The 21527-nt window shown below is 39.9% G+C and overlaps 1 protein-coding gene across 24 annotated transcripts in view; it reads right to left on the reverse strand.

Moving 5' to 3' along the window:
- The window catches only part of PARD3 (par-3 family cell polarity regulator), a 657675-nt gene that overhangs the window by 527754 nt on the left and 108394 nt on the right, over nt 1-21527 (reverse strand). For all 24 annotated transcript variants that reach the window (XM_035029555.1, XM_035029556.1, XM_035029553.1 and 21 more), the window contains exon 2: nt 11441-11542. In XM_035029555.1, coding sequence (XP_034885446.1) covers nt 11441-11542 — 102 coding nt within the window. The remainder of the gene's footprint in view (nt 1-11440; nt 11543-21527) is intronic.

A 21527-nucleotide genomic window follows, 5' to 3' on the forward strand; every position in this document is an offset into this window, starting at 1 on the left:
ATATTTGGCTTGCCCACTTTTTTAAAATGGGGACACTACCATATCTATCTTGCAGCGTTGATACAAAGGTGTAACCATATCCTGCCACAGTGTGTACAATAGGACTGAACTCGATTTTTTAATTTTTTTATTCTATTTATTTTAACTAAAAAAAAAATTACCCATTTCTCACTGCCCTCCTTGTAACCACCAATCTATTCTCTGTATCTGTAAGTTGGGGGTAAGGGGTTTTTGTTTTCTTTTTTAGATTCCACATATAAAGAGAGATCATATGGTATTTGTCCTTTTCTAACTTAGCATAATGCCTTTGAGGTCCACCCATGTTGGCACCAATGGCAAGATTTCATTAATTTTAGGGCTGGATAACATTCCACTGTATATATATGCCATAATTTCTTTATCCATTCATCCATCAATGGACACTTAAGCTGTTCCCATGCAGTGGCTACTGTAAATAATGCTGCAATGAACATGTCACATTATCCGTTTTTGAATTAGTGTTTTCGTTTTCTTCGGATAAATACCCAGAAGTAAAATGGCTGGATCACACAGTAGTTCCGTTTTTAATTTTTTGATGTGTTTTCCATAGTGCATATGTTTTCCCATACGTTTTCCATAGTGCACCAATTTACATCCCCACAAAGAGTGCACAGGGTTAGGGTTAGGTTCCCTTTTCTCCACAGCCTCACCAACCCTGTTAGTTCTTATCTTTTTTTTATAACTGCCATTCTAACAAGTGTGAAGTGACATCTTATTGTGGTTTTGACTTGCGTTTCCCTGATGATTAATAAGACTGAGCATCTTTTCACGTACCTGTTGTCTTTTTCTGGAAAATGTCTATTTAGATCTTCTGTCCATTTTTTAATCTGACTGGTTTTGTTTTTTGTTTGTTTTTTCATTGTTTTTGTTTTATGGGATTTTTTGGTTCTTTTGCTATTGAGTTGTAGGAGTTCTTCATTTATTTGGATGTTAGATTCTTACCACATATATGCAGAAGCTTTTTAGTTTGATGTTCCAAAAAATTTTTTAGTTTTATTAGTTGATTTATTCTGGAATTATACGAGGATCCAAGGGTACAAGCCCTGCCAATTTTCTTCTGCTTCCAATATAAAATCCAAGAGAAAAAAAAATCTGGTACTTTCTACATGATTTCTATCCTTATGAATACTTATGTGAATGAATAAGGGACATTCTTCTTTATTATATAGAATTACTTCTCTGAAATTACTTCGAAAATTTTAATGAAGAAGAAGAAACCAACAGCTATCGATCTTCCTCCTTTCTTCCCCTTTATGGGATAATGGTTTGTCACATACATGAAAAGCTGAATTTTACATATTTCATTCAAGATATTAAAGGAAAACTTAAGCCAAATATTTTTAAAGATGCATATTTTTATAAAGCAGCTTTTGGTAGCATTTATTCTGGAGTGCTTGTTTTGAGATGTGCTATTTTTCTGGAGAATTGTCATTGTTGACTAGGTAGTATTTTAAGATTGAAAACAAGGCCTGCCTCCCCACCTCCTGCCCCACAGCTGTACTGAGATATAATTGACATGTAACACTGTGTAAGTTTAAGGTGTACAATGTGTTGACTTGATACACCTACACATTGCAAAATGATTAATACCTTAGCATTAGTTAATATTTGCATTACATAATTATCATTTCTTCTTTGTGGGAAGAATACTTAAGGTCTACTCTTAGCAACTTTTAGCGTTTAATACAGCATTATTAATTATAATCACTATGCTGTATACTAGGTCCCCAGAATTTATTCATGTACCCTTTGACCAACATCACCCCTTTGCTCCCAGTTCCCAGGCCCTGGTAACCAAAATTCTAGGCTCTGTTTCTAGGAGTTCAGCTTTTTTAGATTCTATATGTAAGTGAGATCACACAGTTATTTGTCTTTCTCTGTCTGACTTATTTCATTTAACATAATGCCCTCAAAGAGATTCATCCACGTTATCATAAATGGCAAGATGCCCTTTTAATGGCTGAATAATATTCCATATCTCTCTCTCTCTCTCTCGCTCTCTCTCTCTCTCTCTCTCTCTCTCACACACACACACACACACACACACACACGTGAGATCTTCCTTATCCATTCATCTGTTGATGAACTCTTAGATTGTTTCCATACCTTGGCTACTGTGAATAATACTGCATGGGAATGCAGCTATCTCTTTAAGATAATGATTTTATTTTCTTTAGATATACACCCAGAAGTGGGGTTACTGGGTAATATGGTAGTTCTAGTTCTAATTTTTTGAGGGACCCCCATACTGTTTTCCACAATGGCTGCACCCAGTTCACATTCCCACCAACAGTGCACAAGGGTTCTCTTTGCTTCACGTTCTCACCAATGCTTGTTATCTCTTGTTTTGATGATAACCTTCTAACAGGTATGAGGTGACATCTTATTGTGCTTTTAACTGGCATTTCTTTGATGATTAGTGATGTGGAGCACCTCTTCTTCATATATCTGTTGGCAATTTATATGAATTCTTTGGGGAAATATTTATTCAGTTCCTCTGCCCATTTTTTTTAATTGGATTTTTTTGGTTTTCTGCTATTGAATGGTTTGAGTTCTTTATATATTTTGGATATTAACCCCTTATCAGATAAATGTTTTGCAAATATTTTCTCTCATTCCATAGGTTGCCTTTTCATGTTTTCGATGGTTTCCTTTGATGAGCAGAAGCTTTTTTACTTGATGTATTCCCACTTGTTTTGTTGCCTTTGCTTTTGATGTCAAGTCTATTTGTGCTTTGTTTTTTTAATGACACAGTCCTTCTTGGCTCTCAAACACTAAAAATTGAAGCTGGATCTTCCCTTTTTTTCTGTTCAGAAGAATATGCATACTGATAGTACAATACACTGGAAATCCTCAAATGTCAAGGATTCAGAAAATAATGTATTTCTTTCAACAACTATCACTGAGTAACTATTACCAAGCTCTTTTCAAATTGATAGAAATATAAAAAAAAAAACAAAAAACAAAAAAAACACAAATTAAAGTATTATAGAATTTTTGTCATTAAAAAATACCCAAGATAACATGGCTTGTTTTTAAATCATTAGAAACTAGCATTAAAAGAATGAGTGTTAACGTAATTCAACGATGATGGTGGTAGTGATATGACAGCAATTACCATTTACTTAAAGGGGTGTTATTTTTGCTAAAGAGTGCTGAAACCTTAACACAAATCCCCAGGTTTAGACTTAAATTTAACACAACCTTACCCAGTAGTACAATCATTACCCTCCATTTAGAGATGGAAAAACTGAGGTTAGAGAGATTAAGTAATTTGCTGAAACTCACAGAGTAATCATGGAGCTGGGATTCAAATACAGGCCGTGTGGCTTCTTATCCCCCCAAACAAGATGCCCATCTTTGATAAGTAACATAAAAGGTGCAACAAACCAAGAACCAAGCCCTGGCCTACAATTAATATGATAACTGGAAGAGTGAGAGACTCTGTCTCCCACTTTCCCTAACTCTGGGTGGCCCTAGACAAGCAAAGTTTTTGTAGCAGCCAATATTGTACAGGCTGTTCCCAATTGCAAAACTCCAAATGCTAATGAGAAGACTTTCCAATCAGCAGGCCATGTAGGAGGCCAAGCCCCCTTCTCTGTTCCCTTCCACAAGCACTCCTCACCACCACCACCACCTCTGCTACACCTGGCCCTGCACTCCCCAACCCATCCACGCACAAATCGATGAGCTGTGGGCAAACCAGTACCCATAAAATATCTAAATATTAGGAAATCATCTCTCTGAATTAATTAATTAGCCATTTGGTGCTCTACTCAGCACTTAAATATTTTCTTTAGAGCCTAACTAAAATAAATCCATTTAGGAGGAAATTAATCAGATCATCTAGTTAATGAAGTCTATTTAACACAAATCATTTCAATCCAAGTCATCAAACTCTTTAAAAAATCAGTCCTTCCCTCTGCCAATTCACATTAAAGTTTAAAAAGATGATTCTGTTCTCAGTTATATTTAGAACTGTCTAATGCTTTCTTCATTCTGGAATTAGGAAGACCTAGAAATTACGGAGAAACTTAAAAACAAAATAAGAAAATCCCCAGTTAATCACATACTCCACTTTCATTGCTAACCACGGACATTTTCCGGTGTGTCCCTTCAAACTTTTTCTGGTACACAAAATTATTTCTACTAAAAGTAGACCGTATTTCATATGTTGGTTTAACCTGATTATTAACAAATTTATATCTGATTCATGAGTTTATCTGCACTTCAGTTCCAAACATCAAGGCACCTCCAAGGCACCCAAAGTCGCTAAATCAACTGTGAATCCCTGATCTCCCATCCTGTCCCAAATCTGGCCACCATGCAGCACTCCTGGCCTTGGTAAATAGCCCCATCAGCAGAATTTATATCACTCTCCGATCTCCCGACTCCCCACCAACTGCACCTGGCCCAGCCTCCATCAATCTAACCCTTCCTTTGGCAAAACCTGCTAGAACTGGGATCCCTGCATCCACTTTGCCTCCTGTCCATTCATCCTCACACTGCGGCCAGGGAGACATTTCTCACACGTAAATCTCATCACCTTACACTCTCCATTTTCACTTACCTGTCCTTCAGATTGAGCCTGATCATATCTTTTAGGCAAGTCTTGCTTCACCCTGACTCGGTCAAGATACTTTGTTCCACCTTTTGTGGCATGACTCCTTTTCTTCAGACCATTATTTGTTGGTAATTCTACATTTAATTTCTGTGATTGTTTAATTGTGACTCTCACAATACACCATGAGGCCCTAGAAAGGACAAACTGTGTCTACTTTTGTTTGATACTGTATTAGAGCACTGAGCATAATGCCTGGCACATAATAGGTGTTCAGTAAATTAGTTAAATTAAAAATAAGACTAAAAGTCTTATTATCTTTCAAAGGAAATTATATTATTATTATTATTATTATTCGGAAATCCTAGTTCACAAAAATTCTCTCACATGTTTAGTGATAACTAAAGGAATGTATTCATGGGCCAAATCTTCAACAAGAAATTAGCTGGGGGGAGGGCAGAAAAAATGGGTGAAAAGTAAGTTACCCTAGGAACTCCTGAGCCCACTCCTGCCTCGAGGATACAGATATTCTAAAAAATAACTGACCTTATGCTGCAATTTAGTGTTTTAGTCTTGACAACAAAGGAATTTAAATCTCAAAACCTTCTCTTATCAGGCACATGCTTGGCATGCGTTAAGTAAGGAGAAGAATCGAGTCTTTAAAGAAATTAAAATTAGATTTGTTTCATATATGAGCTGTGAGCTCTCACTGTAATTTAAGCATCAAGCCATTTCTTCAGAGCTTATTCTTCAGGCTTATTAATGTTTTAGAAATTCATTTCAAGGGGCGCCTGGGTGGTTCAGTGGTTAAGTATCTGTCTTCGGCTCGGATCATGATCCCAGGGTCTTGGGATCGAGCCCTGCATCGGGCTCCCTGCTCAGCGGGAAGCCTGCTTCTCCTTCTCCCACTCCCCCTGCTGTGTTCCCTCTCTCTCTCTCTCTCTGTCAAATAAATAAATAAATCTTTAAAAAAAGAAAGAAAAGAAACTCATTTCAATATCACCAAATAAATTCATTTTAATAATGCTTATTTCAGATCCAAAAATATGTTCTTCATTCTCATCTGACTATACAGTGACTGTCTTCAGCATAAATAAAAACAAAAGAGTGCTTCTCTCCACCTTATCAATAGTTAGGGCACAGAATGTATAACACCCCTTTAACGTAGATGTACACATACGTTTTCCACAAAGAAGCAGGATGTGCTCCTACCATCACCTCCCTAGACACTGATTATTTTTCAATGACTTGATACCAAAACAACTAAAATAATGCTTTACACATAAGTAACAAAAAATAGCACCTAAAACAGTAGAAAACAATGAACTTTTAAAATTAAACCATGTCGGGGTGCCTGGGTGGCTCAGTTGTTAAGTGTCTGCCTTCGGCTCAGGTCATGATCCCAGGGTCCTGGGATCGAGCCCCGCATCGGGCTCCCTGCTCAGCGGAGAGCCTGCTTCTCCCTCTCCCACTCCCCCTGCTTGTGTTCCCTCTCTCGCTGTCTGTCAAATAAATAAATAAAATCTTTAAAAAAAAATAAAATTAAATTAAATTAAATTAAACCATGTCCCTTACCTGAAAGTTGTGCCAGGCATGTATTTCAAAAGCAAGATTTATTACAACACGTTTCAGCAATACTAGTATCAGACATCTGATGGGGCATTAATATTGTGAACACAAGAGGCACAAAAACTACATCAGTTTATGAGTTAGGAGAATAATGAAAATGTGTGATATATGCCTCAGTACTAGCTTCATCCAACATGCAGAAATTATTGCTTGCCCATGATTCCAATAAAATTTTGAAGTTTGATTCCAATAAATTTTCTCAACATGCTTCTAATTGAGGACACTGGCCAAATTGTCCCTCAGGAAATCCTGGGTTCTTTCCAACAAGCAGCAGCTAGCAGTCTCTATAACAATCTTCTGCAGCACCTGGCCTCCAGTGCCCACTCTTCAAGCTCGTACAAACTTTCAGAAAGAGTTTAAGTTACTATTCCATTCAACCCTTTTCCCATAAAAAACAAGGAGCAGATAGTAGAAGACATTTCCTGGGCACCTGGGTGGCTCAGTTGGTTAAGCATCTGCCTTTGGCTCAGGTCATGATCTCAGGGTCCTGGGATCGAGTCCCAAATGGGGCTCCCTGCTCAGCACGGAGTCTGCTTCTCCCTCTCCTTCTACCCCTCCCCCCTGCTCGTGCTCTCTTGTACATGCACACACACTCTCACTCTCTCACTCGCTCTCTCAAATAAATAAAATCTTTAAAATATATATATATATTTCCCAAGGTCATCACAAAAATAGCACATACATGACATCATTCCTGGTCAAAACAAAATTACATCCAAGGATGACAAAGGAAATGCTTCCTACTGCAACTTAAGTCACCTTCAGCACCAAAGGTATGAAAAGGAAGACAGTGACATATGGAAAAGGCTCTCTTCTTGCTGATCACACACACAAAAGCACACTTCCCCCCAACTTTAAGTTCTTGGTCAGTCCACCTGAAATCTCTGATAATGTTCTTACAATCAGTCTCAGGTGACTGCATGCAGAGGGAAGTGAATTTTTATATAACAAAACATTTTTATTCTGTAATCTATTTGGAAATTTCAAATTTTACTGTAGTACACAGAGGAATAGCAGGAGTGACTTAGACCTATTTGAGGAAAACTGAGGGAAGGTTCACTAAAATAATAAATAACAAAGACCAAACTAGAAAGAAATTCAGACAAGAAACAGCTTGGCACTCGGGAAAGCATATATAGACAAACACATTACAGCTGTTCTAATAGGTGCTACAGATAACACGGAAACCATTTCAGTTTTTCATCATTTGGCAAAATGTCAACTGAGAAAACTGAGAATAAGACACTAAGAGTAAATAAAACACCATGACAGCGTACACCCTCGGATCCTCTGTTCCCTTTTATTGGAAAGCAGCAATGTAAAGAAGGGACAAACAAAACAAGGCACATTTATATGCCCAAAGTAAATCTAGAATATTCTAACTCAGAAAATCAAACCTACTCCAAGAACTCAAGACAACCCATGCAAATACCATTTTGAATAAACTTGGGTAAATCCTGGTCATTGGAATTGTATAGGCACTAAAAGAAAACTTCCTCAGTGCTGTGCGTTAAACTCTAATAATTAAAGGATAATGAGCAAAATTAGGCACTAATTAGGTACTTCAACTTCTTTTGCTATCATTTAAATTACTGCCTCTTAATCCTCCTATCCCTCCATAAAAAACAATTTTTCATAATTTCACAAATTCACAGCGACCGGGTATGTAATTTACACCTTTGAAAGAAATTTCCCCATTACAGAGACTGATGGTAGGGCCATTAAAGCATGGTTTCAAAGTTTAGTGGGCCTAAACACCCGCTGGATGGTTTATAAAATGCAGATGCCCAGGCCTGGCTAATGGAGACCCTATTTCCCTAGGCTAGGTATCTGCATTTTAAACATGACCAGGGGATTTTCATTAAACAGGACACTTTTTTTTTTTTAATTTTATTTATTTATTTGACAGAGAGAGACACAGTGAGAGCAGGAACACAAGCAGGGGGAGTGGGAGAGGGAGAAGCAGGCTTCCCGCTGAGCAGGGAGCCCAATGCGGGGCTCGATCCCAGGAGCCTGGGATCATGACCTGAGCCAAAGGCAGACGCTTAACGACTGAGCCACCCAGGTGCCCCTAAACAGGACACTTTTTAGAGCAATTTTATTGTTTAAGAGAATTGTAATGCCCTTTTTAACTTAAAAGCAAAACAGGTGTCAAAATCCTTAGTCAAGAGTAGCTGCCAAAAATAGTTGAAAATACTCCAGGATGATTAAATCAGAATCAAATTTCAAAGCCATGGAAAGGAGCCATACAACTGACTACATACAACCGTTCATTCTGAATAATGCATATGACAATACCATGAATGTGAGTGTTGAGATTCTGAATTCTTAATTATATTTTCTATAGTTACAACTTAAAATGGGTCCTTTAAGAAGCTCATTCAAAAATTTAAATTAATCACATATATTTAAATATTTCTGAACATAAATAGACACAAAAAATAAATAATAAATAAATATCTCTGAACAAATAAAACAATGATTTAAAAGTTCTTTCAGTCTGTGGTACATGGTATTCTCTAGCATTTTTCTATTTGGAAACTGAATTTAATCTGCATGATATAAAACTCCCTAAAAACTTATTTCCTTTATTAATATTTAAAACATTCTTCTTCAGGGTCGCCTCGGTGGCACAGTTGGTTAAGCGTCTGACTCTTAATTTCAGCTCAGGTCGTGATCTCTGGCTCATGAGATCAAGCCCCAGGTGGGGCTCCACGTTCAGCAGTCTGCTTGAGATTCTCTCCCTCTCTCTCTCTGACCCTCCCCACCTCGTTCTCTTTTTTCTCTCTCTCAAATAAATCTTAAAAAATAAAAAACAAAATAAAAAAGTTTATTAAGTATCCTCTGATTTTAACAGCAACTATTTTAGAAGATCATAATTTGTCTCTTCCTCCATTTTTGTGTGTAACCCAATAGTTACTTGTGTTGAAAGAAGAGTATTATTTTCAGTTGCTGAGTAACAAATTACCCCAAAGACCTAAACAACAGCATCAACCACCTTAACCTAACTGATCTGTACAGAACACACAATCCAACAACTGCAGAATACACATTATTTTCAAGTACAAGTGGAACATCCACCAAAAATGTCATATACTGAGCCTAAAATAATCATCCAAAGATTTTTTTTAAATCCTACTGCTGAACACCCACATCTCAGTATTCTACCTATTCAAAATGTGAACACTGTTGAGAGGCTATGTGCTAGTTGAGGCGCTAAGAGGGAGGGTGAGAAACTGTAATCTGTACTCCATGAACCCATAAAGCATGTCTGCAGGTGCTGAGTGCACAGGAGTCCTCTGAGCTCAATGTTCTCGAGCACTGAGACAGTGAACAGCCCCCCATCCTACTCATATAGCAACCCGAAGTCCACAGCAGATTATTCTAAGAAACACGCCAGAGCGAGGCAGACTGCAGAGGCAATCTTAAAACATTCTGATCCACTCTATTGAAAGGCACAACATGTCAACAGGATGATACCAACCTGAGGCAAAACCTGTCTGTACACAATCAAAAAGGAAACACAGGTGGAGAAATCCGGGCATGCTCATCACTGCTGCTCAGAATGCAAGAATGCCAAAGACAAAAGTACACAGGTGACCGACCACCTCAGCTTTCTCCACAGTAATCTAAGTATCCAAAACAAGTACAATAACGAGTACATCAATCCGTAAAATGGAACACCATATGCAGCTACGGTGGCATGGCCACCATTAATGGGCATGGAAATGTATTTATAATCAACTCAAAGAGAAAAAGCAGGCGACTATGCCATCATTTCTATTTAAAAGAAAGTCTGTGTCAATATCTGAGCAAAAAGAAGAGTCAGGATGCAAAGCCCACTCAAATAACACCAGTCATGAGCTTTGGGCTGCAATGTCATCACAGGTGATTATTTCCTTCTTTATGTGTTTTTCTCTTCACAAGGAACTATATTATTTTTATATTAGAAAAAGCAACAAAAAAAAAAAAAAAGAAAGAAAACAAGGAAGAGGGGGCACCTGGGTGGCTCAGTTGGTTAAGCGACTGCCTTCGGTTCAGGTCATGATCCTGGAGTCCCGGGATCGAGTCCCACATTGGGCTCCCTGCTCAGCAGGGAGTCTGCTTCTCCCTCTGACCCTCCCCCCTCTCATGCTCTCTCTCTCTCATTCTCTCTCTCAAATAAATGAATTTCAGAATTGCTGTCAAATAAATATTTAAAAAAAAAAAAACAAGGAAGAGGAAGGGAGAACAGGAAAATACTGAAAGATTAATATAACATGAGTTCATCTCTGCAATATTATAGCTGGCAAGAGCACCGGTTTGAATTCTTCATAAACCTCAAGAGCTGCTTTAAGCTTTGAAGTTGAACCACACGATAAATTGACTATAATTTAAGTTTCTAGATAAGTGGATGGCAGGAAAAGGATTTGAGAGTCACCTTACACCTGGCTTGCCGAAAAGCCCAAAAAGGAGAAGTGACACCTAGAGAAATAGCAGCAAATCATAAATGGGCAGAAAAGTTCTGCATTTTTGATATAATGCAGGAGCCCACAGAAGCTACATGGGACAAACCCGACAATGGCAGGTGCTAGCGAATCAAATATCCCTGAATTTACACACTATTTCGTACCTGAGATTTTTCATTTTCCTTAAGATTTCAAGAAAACATAGAATATATCTGCCCATTCTGAACGAGGCACTATGCTGTCGGGGAAAGTAGGAGCAGAGAAGACAAGACAGCTGCATTCAGCCAGCTCCCAGCTAAGTACAGGAATGGAGGGAGGATGAAGCAAAGGGTCAATGGGGGGGGGGGGGGGGAGGCCGTGAGAGAGAAAGAGAGAGAACTCAGAGACCTTGCATTATCACACACAGAAACGGACCTCAGTTGTCAAGAAAGACGGTTGGTTTGGTTAAGACAAAGGAAGAAATGGCAGGGGTTAAAGAGATTTCCATTCAAAAAGTTGCAATTTTAAAATTCTAAAACATAGTAAACTTAAAACCCAGGTGTCAAGAAAAGCATTATACCCTAGAGTTCAGGATAGTGAAGACTCACAATACTTGTTATAAAAACAAACATACCAAAGGGAGTGGCCCAAATGTTCTTTAAAGTAAGTGTCTAATCAGAAAGGGAAGTACTCCCACCTAACCACACACACCGCCCCCCACCCCGCCCCCGGCCCCAGTCTTCACTAAATGCATCCTGAACGGCTTCCCTGGATTTGAACTCACTCTGTCTTTATCATCTGCTACATCACAGAGGGTATCGTCAAGGTCCAGTATTCCTCCATCTCCATGTTCAAGTCGGTGCACCTGTATCCAGTAGTTTGGATCCTGTAGAGAAGAACAGAAACATCGAATATAGCAAGTCAGCATCACCGAAAGGAAATGCAACAGCTTAAACTGTGGTAATCTCCCGCCCATAAAAAGGAATCGACAACATCGACAATATTGCAATTGACTGAAAATTCAGGTAGTTCCCTATCTCTGCTGTTGAGTCAATTTTCCTTTTCTTTTATGAGGGGTTCATACTCTTTCCTTTGGCTTAGCTGCTGATACCCTGTTATGACAGAACTACAGAAGCCAACACAAGTCACTGCCTAAGAAATACTGGTTTGTTAAAGTATGCTGGCTTTCCCATTGCCCAATATGAAATACGTATTAGTCCTCTCAATCCAATCCATACAGGTACTCTAATAAGCAAGCAACATATACTGCATGTCTGAAAAACTCACGACACAGCCTATCTGGGAAAAAAAGGAGTTTGTACACCCCAGTGGCTCAACGTAAGCCCAACAAACAAGTCTAAATATACTGACACAAGAGAAGGTTGACAAGGCCATTAGTGAGCAAAAGCAAGCTCAGAATAATGTGTGTGGTCTCTTTCTGTAAAGACAAAGTTACATACAACTGTGTATGTACATATAAAAATGTCCCCCAAAATGCACACTAAAATGTGCCATGGTTATATCTGGGGAGAGGGCTTGGGGGAGAAGGAAGACAAAGGACTCCATTTTAAATTTTGTATACTTCTTCATAATGGGGTATGTGCACACTTACATATGTATACACACACATATACAAACACACATGTATTCATATATACATATCCACACATGCTATAATATAAAACCATGCTTTAAAATTATTTGAAGAGGGACGCCTGGGTGGCTCAGTTGGTTAAGCGACTGCCTTTGGCTCAGGTCATGATCCTGGAGTCCCGGGATCGAGTCCCGCATCAGGCTCCCTGCTCAGCAGGGAGTCTGCTTCTCCCTCTGACCCTCCCCCCCTCATGTGCTCTCTCTCTCTCATTCTCTCTCTCAAATAAATAAATAAATAAAATCTTTGAAAAGAAATAAAATTATTTGAAGAGAACATAGTTGTTTTAAATTTCTATAATCATTCTCATTTGCACACTCAAATGAAAATATACTAAACCGTATCTTTTACCGTTAGCTACTGTATTACCCACAACACAGAATTACTAATAAAAAGTTCAGAGGCGCCTGGGTGGCTCAGTCGTTGGGCGTCTGCCTTCGGCTCGGGTCATGATCCCAGGGTCCTGGGATTGAGCCCCGCCATCGGGCTCCCTGCTCAGCGGGAAGCCTGCTTCTCCCTCTCCCGCTCCCCCTGCTGTGTTCCCTCTCTCTGTGTCTCTCTCTCTGTCAAATAAATAAATAAAATCTTTAAAAAAAAAAAAGTTCAATTCACGTTAACACTCCACTTTTCCCATCTGAACAGCAATGTTCGGTAGGGCTCTTTCCCATCCATTTACTAACCAGGCCCCACCCTGCTTAGCTTCCGAGATCAGATGAGATATGGCATGTTCAGGGTAGTATGGCCATAGACAGGTATGACTCTTTTTTTAAAGTAAAGACTGGTGGAGAAGAGGAAAGATGAGTGATTTTAGACTAAAGATTCCTGAGCCCCACCCTACATCTACTGACTCACACCTTGAGGCCAAGGAATCCATATCCATAAGACGCCTTCTAAGAGAATCTCTAACACCTGAGAATCACTAAAACAGAACACTTACTAAAAATGCTGAATTACCAATCTTGTCACTTTTTCACCAGCACAGAAAGCAGCTCAGACCCTAATTCTCAAAATTATTTAACATTACCACAAAAACTATTAGTGCAAATAGCGCATAGTTATTCTGCACCTTCATTTATCTGGACTTCTTTCAAAGGAGAGTCAGTACTCAAACTGACTGTTCATCCAGAACACAGAGACTAAGTTTGTAAAAACACATAACACACATCTCTCTCTCTCTCTCTCTCTCTCTCACACACACACACACACACACACTGTGGCATCCATCTTCATTCTTGAGCCTTACTCTGCATGATTCCCAGATTACAATGCTGTCCAATGTTGCTATGGGTCCAACAGTGCTTCAGAATTTGGCATTTCTACATTTTTGAGCCACCAAAGAACAAAGTCCCCAAACAAACCATACTCCTACTCTTCCTTACCAAATGGTATTAATCCTCCAAGGGAAATCAGGTATAATTAATATTCTGGGGGTGAATAAAGAAAGCTGTACCCTAACCATCATTCCCTAACCAGTTAGAACAGTGCCATCCTGCCCTCTACTTTCCCCCAGAAGAAAGCTGTTGGATGACCTACTCAACTAAAATATCAACTTTCATTTCTAAAACACTTTTAATACACAGTGAAGCAGAGTCACCTCTAAAATGCGGCTTATAAAAACCTCTTCTTGCTTCCCAATCCTCCCCACACTCTCCATATGAGATCGTAACCTACAGCCTTTCTATAACAGTTGGAGCTACTCCTTTGAAATAAATTCCCTCCTAACAATTTTCTCAACCTCTTGTTCAGAACCTGCCATGTCCCAACCTTTCCCCACCAGTTAGTTACCCTTTCACAGCCGCTATTAAGTCCTACATAAGTGCCCCCACTCCCCACCTTGGAGGCCCAGTGCCTCCACTACCCAGAGTCCCACCTTATCGTCCAGGCTAACCCTTCTCACCCATCATGACACACCTCGGTCATCATCTTCTCCAAGACCTTTTCCTAACCAGACAGCCCCCGAGACAGTTTAGAAGTCTATCTCCAGCCTCACTGTTAATGTTTTTAAAAACCATAATAGTATGGAAAATAGTACTCAGATGTAAATGCTGAACCTTTAAAAGCTGTTGATGTCGTATTTTACACATGCTAAAATAATTGTACAGAACCTTCTGTTGACCCTACTTTACCGTTTAGTCACTCTACCAACTCTCTAATTCTCTTTACAGCGAAATTTTTTACAGATTTGTTGTTTCAGATTCTTCTTCTCTCATAATCCTGTTCCAATGAAGTTTCCTCCCCACCACACTCCCAAAAATGTCCATCAAGGTTACCAAGAGTCTCCATGTTGCTTAATGCAATGTTCCATTCTCAAGACTCATCGTCCTTGGTCTATCAGCAGAATGTTATACCATTAATCACCCCCCCCTTCCAAATACTCTATAAAGCTAGCTTATAATCTTCCAAACATCTGATCAAGGCTTGTCTAATTCTGAGATTCGGTTCTTGTCTCCTCCCTCCAGAAGGGTCATGAATCTATGGTCAGCTATACCAAGTAGCCATGACAACACCATGTCAGAACATTTATCAGGACAGCACTTATTAAATGCCACTCCATAATACGTGCTGAATAGAAACTATCTGGAGAGAAAAAACTGAGAAGGAAATCAGCACTAATCCCAACAGAGCACACTACACACACAAAAAAAATACCAGATCTAAACAGGGCACATAAAAATGACCTCTTCCCACAAGAGTATAAAATCCAGGAAGGATATTTTTGCCACTGAGAAATACAACTCCTTGGAACAGTCGTCTCTCTCAGGAGATTTTTACTGGCAGCTTTCATCAACACAATTCTCTCTCAATAAACAGAGGATTTGCTATATTTTCAGTGAAATAGTGAAGAACCCATGAGGAAAACTTTCCTTAAAAAGTTAGAGCATATTTGTTGATTCCACTTCGGTAGTTTACACTAAAAAGTTTGAAATATTAATAGCAGAAATCATTACTGTCCCAGCTATAGAAACTTAGAAATGTAATTGAACAAAAAGTTGTGATAAGACACTTTTAAAAATACCAATAAACACTAATTCTACCATAAGTATACCTGTCATTAGGTTAAAAAACAAACATGACATAACACTCAATTTAAAAAAACAAGAATCTGTCTCACTTAGGATTAGTACATTTAAAATAACCAAAGATCTAAACACTAAACAATAATTTTTTGTTATGACAACCAAAAATCCCTTACACATGAGCAAGAAACAAGGAATGAAGTTCATCCATCAAGTAGATGAAGACAGAGCTACCAAGAAGCAAATGTCCTGGCCAGATAAGGGTCCCCAAAGATGGGGCCACCCGCCGTGAAGAAATCTAGGGACCAAATCACATGAAGAATCATTGCTTCTCACCCAGACTAAGAACAGGGGCTGGGACCTGGCCTAAGGCTGGAGGGAAAGAGGCGGAGGGAACATTTCTAAGACAAGCTGAGAAGGAAAGCACAGATGCAAATTTGATAAAATTCAAGTTGCAATGAATGGTGTTGCCCACTCTCTTCCAGGACACAATAAGAGCAAACAGTACGGGAAAAATCCTAATGAAAGACTGGCTCCATAAAGAAATCCCTCCAGCTCTACAGAGAGCATCATCACATAACACAACAAAGCCATGAGCTTCTGTGAGCTGTGACCTGTGGAATACACACCCTCTGCCTACTTCACACCCATGCAAGTTTCAAAAAAAGCATCTGCAATTAGAAACAGTGGTACTCTACTCTTGCACTGACCATGCATAAAGCAGTGGTCTATATCCTGTCAAATGAGAATATATATGTAAATATAAGACTGTAAAAAGGTAACTGGAAATTCATGTTAATTTGAAAATTACTATTTGCAAAACACGGGATAAGAGCAAAGCAACAACCACTGTCCTCTGTGAGAAATTAAAATTTATCAGATAAGACATCAACAAAAAGTCAAAAGGAGGTAGACCATGTGTCATAAGAAAAACAGACATAGGGCGCCTGGGTGGCTCAGTCGGTTAAGCAACTGCCGTCGGCTCAGGTCATGATCCTGGAGTCCCGGGATCGAGCCCCGCATCGGGCTCCCTGCTCCGTGGGGAAGCCTGCTTCTCCCTCTCCCACTCCCTGTTTGTGTTCCCTCTCTCGCTGTGTCTTTCTCTGTCAAATAAATAAATAAAATCTTTAAAAAAAAAAAAAAAGAAAGAAAAACAGACATAAAAATGCTTCGAGTTCAGAGGAAGGAAAGATTACTTTTGCTTGGAGAGATTCAGGAAAGGTTTACAATGAGCAGGCTGGAGGAAGGAAGAACAGAGAGATCATTCTGAGCTGAAGGACAGGTATGAACAGGCAGGGAGGAGTGGCAGAGTTTATTCCTTAAACGGGAAGCACAAAATTGGCTACACGACAAAAATGGAAGGTAAAAACATCTTATCAAAGAGACCCACATGTCTTCTGCCTCCCTCCTGAAATCCCATTGAAACTGCAGTAGTTACATATTTTTCAAGGTGTATCCCCACAAAAACAAAGAAAACAGAGAGAAACAAGGGTAACACAACGGCGGGAGGCTGGGAAGCCAGGCTAATGATAACACATGGAGCAGACCCAAGAAAGTGAACCCCGAGCTGACTGCGTGGGAAACCAGACAGCAACGTGACCTCCTCAGTAGAGCCCTAAGCTGCTCTGGAATTGGGGAAACCAAGTACCTCAGAAGACAGGAATGAACATGGGAGGAAAAACAGCAGGATCTTTAAGCAGCAAAGCCCAGTTTCCCTCCTGACCCCACACAGCACTGTGATGGCCCCAGCAGCATCTTGGAGGCTTATCCTCCAGAGAGGGTAAGACGCTGAGCAAATGCAGAGGTATTTGAAAATGGGGGGGGGGGGGGGGGATGAGTGAACATTTATACGCTGAAAGCTGAGAAATCCAGCTCTCTGCTTCCATGTGTTCCCAGAATGCTGGAAGCTGGGCTCAGGCCACCTAGACAAGAGGCTGGAAGATCTCTCCCTGGGCATCTGACCACCTGAAGAGCAAAGGCCAGAGGAATCTAGACAGCCAGGGGCACCTCCTGTGCAGCTCGTTTCCAAGCCCTTGCCTGCACGCTGTGGTCTGTGTTAGAGTTAGCACCCCCTTACTCAGCCAGGAAGCGAGGAACAGACCCTGAGGAAAACCCCAAGGATGGAGAAGAAGCCAGAACAAATAGAAAACACACACTGAGAAAAACAGGCAGTATAAAAAGAAGATGGTTGTAAAAAATCTGTCAGTGATACCCAGGAGAGTTCAGATGAGAGTACATCCAGGTAGCAAAGGAAGATGAAAGGAGAGGGAAAGAGGAGAGCCAAACAAAATGCTCTTAGAAGTTAAAAACACTTCAAGTGAAAAATCATTAGGAGAATGGTGAGGAAGTGAAGAAATCTCCCGAGAAAGTAAAGGAAAAAAAAAAAAAGATAAAAGTGGGCAATAAAATAGAAGACAAATCAAGTAAGTCACACGGTGAATCATAGAAGCTCTAGAAAAAGAGAACTGGGAAAACAGAAAACAACAAAAAAAAAATTTCAAGTTAAGCTCCCCAGAATAAGAAGAGTTTCCATGTTAAAAAGGCTCGTAGAGAACCCCACACAAATTATGAAAACAGGCATACACCAAGGCACATCAGAAAAACAGAACAGAGAAGACAAGCAGAAGATAAAACAAACAAAAATATTCCAGAAAGTAAAATGCAAGTACTATAATGAATGGATAAGGAATCAAATGAGTTTGGCCTTCTCAAGAACAACACTGGAATCCAGATGACAATGGAACAGTCTTCCAAAGTCCCAAAAGAAATAGTCCCCAACCAAGAATACTATACCTCACCCAACAACCATCAGTAAAGTGCAAAGGTAGAAAAAAATTTTTTAGAAATGCTGTTTCTCCAAAAATTACTTTCTCTGCACCTTTCTCAGGAAAGTTCTGTAAGAGGTGTTCCAAGGAAATAAACCATGAGTGAGGATGGCATGGCATACGAAAATAGGGGACATAACACAGAAAAGAACTCCCAGAATAATGTGAGGTTGATCCAGGATATCAGCAGGGTACCAGGTATGGAAGGTGACCGGTCAACAAGAGAGCAGGCCAGAAGCTCCAAAGGAGGTGTCTTCAAGATGAAGCTGAAAGAGTATCCACTGTAACTAAACATGCCAAGATGTTACTTTTTTAACAACTGGTGGAGCTGGAGTAGAATTGGCTGTAAACTCACAGAAGACCAAACAAAGGCAAAAGTATTGTTTATTCCAGGGAAAACAAGAAAGTTATAAGGAAAATGTCATCAAGACACAGTTCAGCTCTGAGCAGCTTTTAATAATGAAAATAATGGGAACATCGAATACTTAATCAAATTTATAATTACTTTTGAGGGAAGGAAGTCTAAAAAGTGTGTGCATGCGTTCGTGTATGTGTGAGAGAGAGAGAGAAAGAGACAGAGAGGGGGAGAGAAACCTCTCTCTCCAGACAGAAACAGAGACCCAATGAATGGCTGCAAGAGAATGGGGGCAAAGCACACATGGGACAGTGAAATTGGGTTAAATCTTCCATGTTAAGTCAGAACATGACAACAGCAACAGAAATATGGAGGTAATACTGAAAGAACCAAGTGCGAGAATTGGAAAAGGCCTCCTCTCAGGGAGCAGGTACTGCTGTTTTCCTCAGAATCCTAGCAGTACTCTCTGACTGTGCACATCCATAATGTTGGGAAACAAAAAGACTGGAGAGAAACGGTTCGAAAAATTCCTGAAAATACCAGTCACAGCACACAGCTTGAAGTGTAGCCTCCATCAATCCTATTAGCCAGAGGATAATTAGGTAGCCAAGACAAAGGACGTCAGTCAATGATAAAACAAAAAAATTTCATTTTTGGAGTCAATAGAAGAGCCCAATAGATAGAAATTAGGCCGCATTCTCGATTCCCTTGGTAAGTATCTAATTTACTTAAGTCCAAAACAAAACATTTTTTAAAAATACATTTTGTAGTTCTCTTTTTTAAAAAATGAATCATTGGTATTTCAAGATGTGATATACGCAGTTCTGAATTTACCTCATCAGCTCCATTTCAAAAATGCCGATCTTTTAGTATAAATTCAAACCAAAGGACCCATTTTCAATTTTGTTGTAACACTGTTGACATTAAACAGATTCTTCTGTTGCCTTCTTAATAAGGACTGAAAACACAGATGGTCAGAAAGCACAGCTGATGTTCAACAATAAAACAGCGACCTCTATCACAATAAAGGAGTATCTAATATTTAAGGGCAAGTGCACTCCTCTGCTTCCCACTTCTCCATCCCAAACCACACCCAACACACATACCACCACCTCCCCTCCACACACAACACAGAGCAAACCACAAATCCGATGCCTTCCTTGAAGGTGACTGGCTTCATTTACTATGTCAGTCAAAAAACAAAACAGCAGCATGAAACCAAAGGTGAATCCCAACCACATGGAAATAACTTTCTGGCATTTTGTTCTATTAGAACTAGTACATAATCTCTTATGGAGTCACACTGTAGCCCAGCAATGTGGGCAACCCGCCCATTACTGACCTCTACCTCTGACCCAACTTCCACAACAACATAGAGATCACTTTAGTCACAGCTGCCCCCCCCCCCGCCCCGCCCAGCCCCTGCACAGAAATAGAGGGAAGAGGGGAGGGATCGGGGGCTGGCTTGGTATGGCGCCAGGGTAAGAATGAGCACTGCGGTCACCACCAGTTATATTTGCATTATGCTTTACAATCTTAAAAACGCACTCATGTGCATCATCCAATGTGGTAAGAGGGTTTATGATCCTTGCTTTTGATGAGAAAACTGAGACGTGGAGAGCCTAAGCTGCTGAAAAGAGGTCACAATGAATACATGCTGTTAGCCATGTCTCCAAGCGAGGTCTGCTAATTCACGTCCCAGCCTTTCTCCAACCCACATGGATTCTTTTCAAACAAGAGTATCAGAGTGGCTGTCTTCTGGTTATGGCCCCTCTTCCTAATCTCTTTATATTTTGCATAATGGAGAGGTACATAATATATTTTTTCTAATAAAAAGTTTTGACTGTTAAAAAAAAGTTTGAAAACCACTCACATGTTCTAATCTCATCTATGATTTAAAGCTATGACTCTCAAAGTAATCCATTCCAGCATTATCATCTGGGAACTAGTCAGAAATGCTAATGCTTGAGCTCCACCTGGCCCTACTGAATCAAAAATCTCTCAGGGCTGGGGCAGGGACCAGCAACCTGTGTTTTAACAGGCCCTCCAGGTGATCCAAATGCACACCAGAGTCTGAGAACTAAGAATTTGTGATTTAGAATTGGGGCAGCGTTGGGGCTGATATAGTTTGAATTTCCTCTACATATTATTACACATCATGTTTAGCTCATAAATTCATGGGCTTAATGCTTTCACTCACACTTTTTTTTAAAAAAAGATTTTATTTATTTGTCAGAGAGACAGAGAGAGAGCATGAGCAGGGGAAGAAGAGGCAGGCAGAGGGAGAAGCAGGCTCCCCACTGAGCAGGGAGCCCGATGTGGGACTCGATCCCAGGACCCTGAGACCATGACCTGAGCCAAAGGCAGATGCTTAACTGACTGAGCCACCCAGGCATCCCTCACCCACACTTCTTAAATCAAACAGATGTTAGTTACTACATCTTAAAAATGGTTACTGTGCGCGCGCACACACACACACACACACATATAGTTCCTGTGATAACCATATAGATGTATTTCTTCCTTTCATCTCTTGTCCTGAATAATGTAATTACTTTCCAGCTCATCTTACTGCTTCTGGACTCCAACCTTTTCATTCCTGTCCTGCATCGTTGCTACATAACTATCTTTACAAAATGCCTATTTCATCATGTCCCTGTCTTGTGACAGGAGTCATCCACAGTGACTCACGACATTCCAAAAGGTTAAAATCCAACATCCCTGTCCAAGCACCCTCTCTTCCCAGGCCTACGTTTCCAGACTTCCCTTGGCTCCCATCACGGTCCGTCAGTCCTCCCAGACAGTCCTCAACACCACATCTGGGCCTTCGATTGTTCTACTCACTCATAAACCCCAAGCACTAGGAATAGTGCCTGAGACAGAGTAGATATTCAATAAACATCGGTTTTGTGAATTAGGTAATCCTTAAGTTTTTGTTCATTCTATTCTACACACCTGGAATACTTTCATCCCCACAGCTCCAACTACGCGAACTGTGTATATCCTCTCAAATCTGGATCAAA

Source organism: Mirounga leonina, unplaced genomic scaffold, assembly GCF_011800145.1.
Source record: "Mirounga leonina isolate KUSES-001 unplaced genomic scaffold, KU_Mleo_1.0 Mir_260, whole genome shotgun sequence".
Classification (NCBI taxonomy): Eukaryota; Metazoa; Chordata; class Mammalia; order Carnivora; family Phocidae; genus Mirounga; species Mirounga leonina.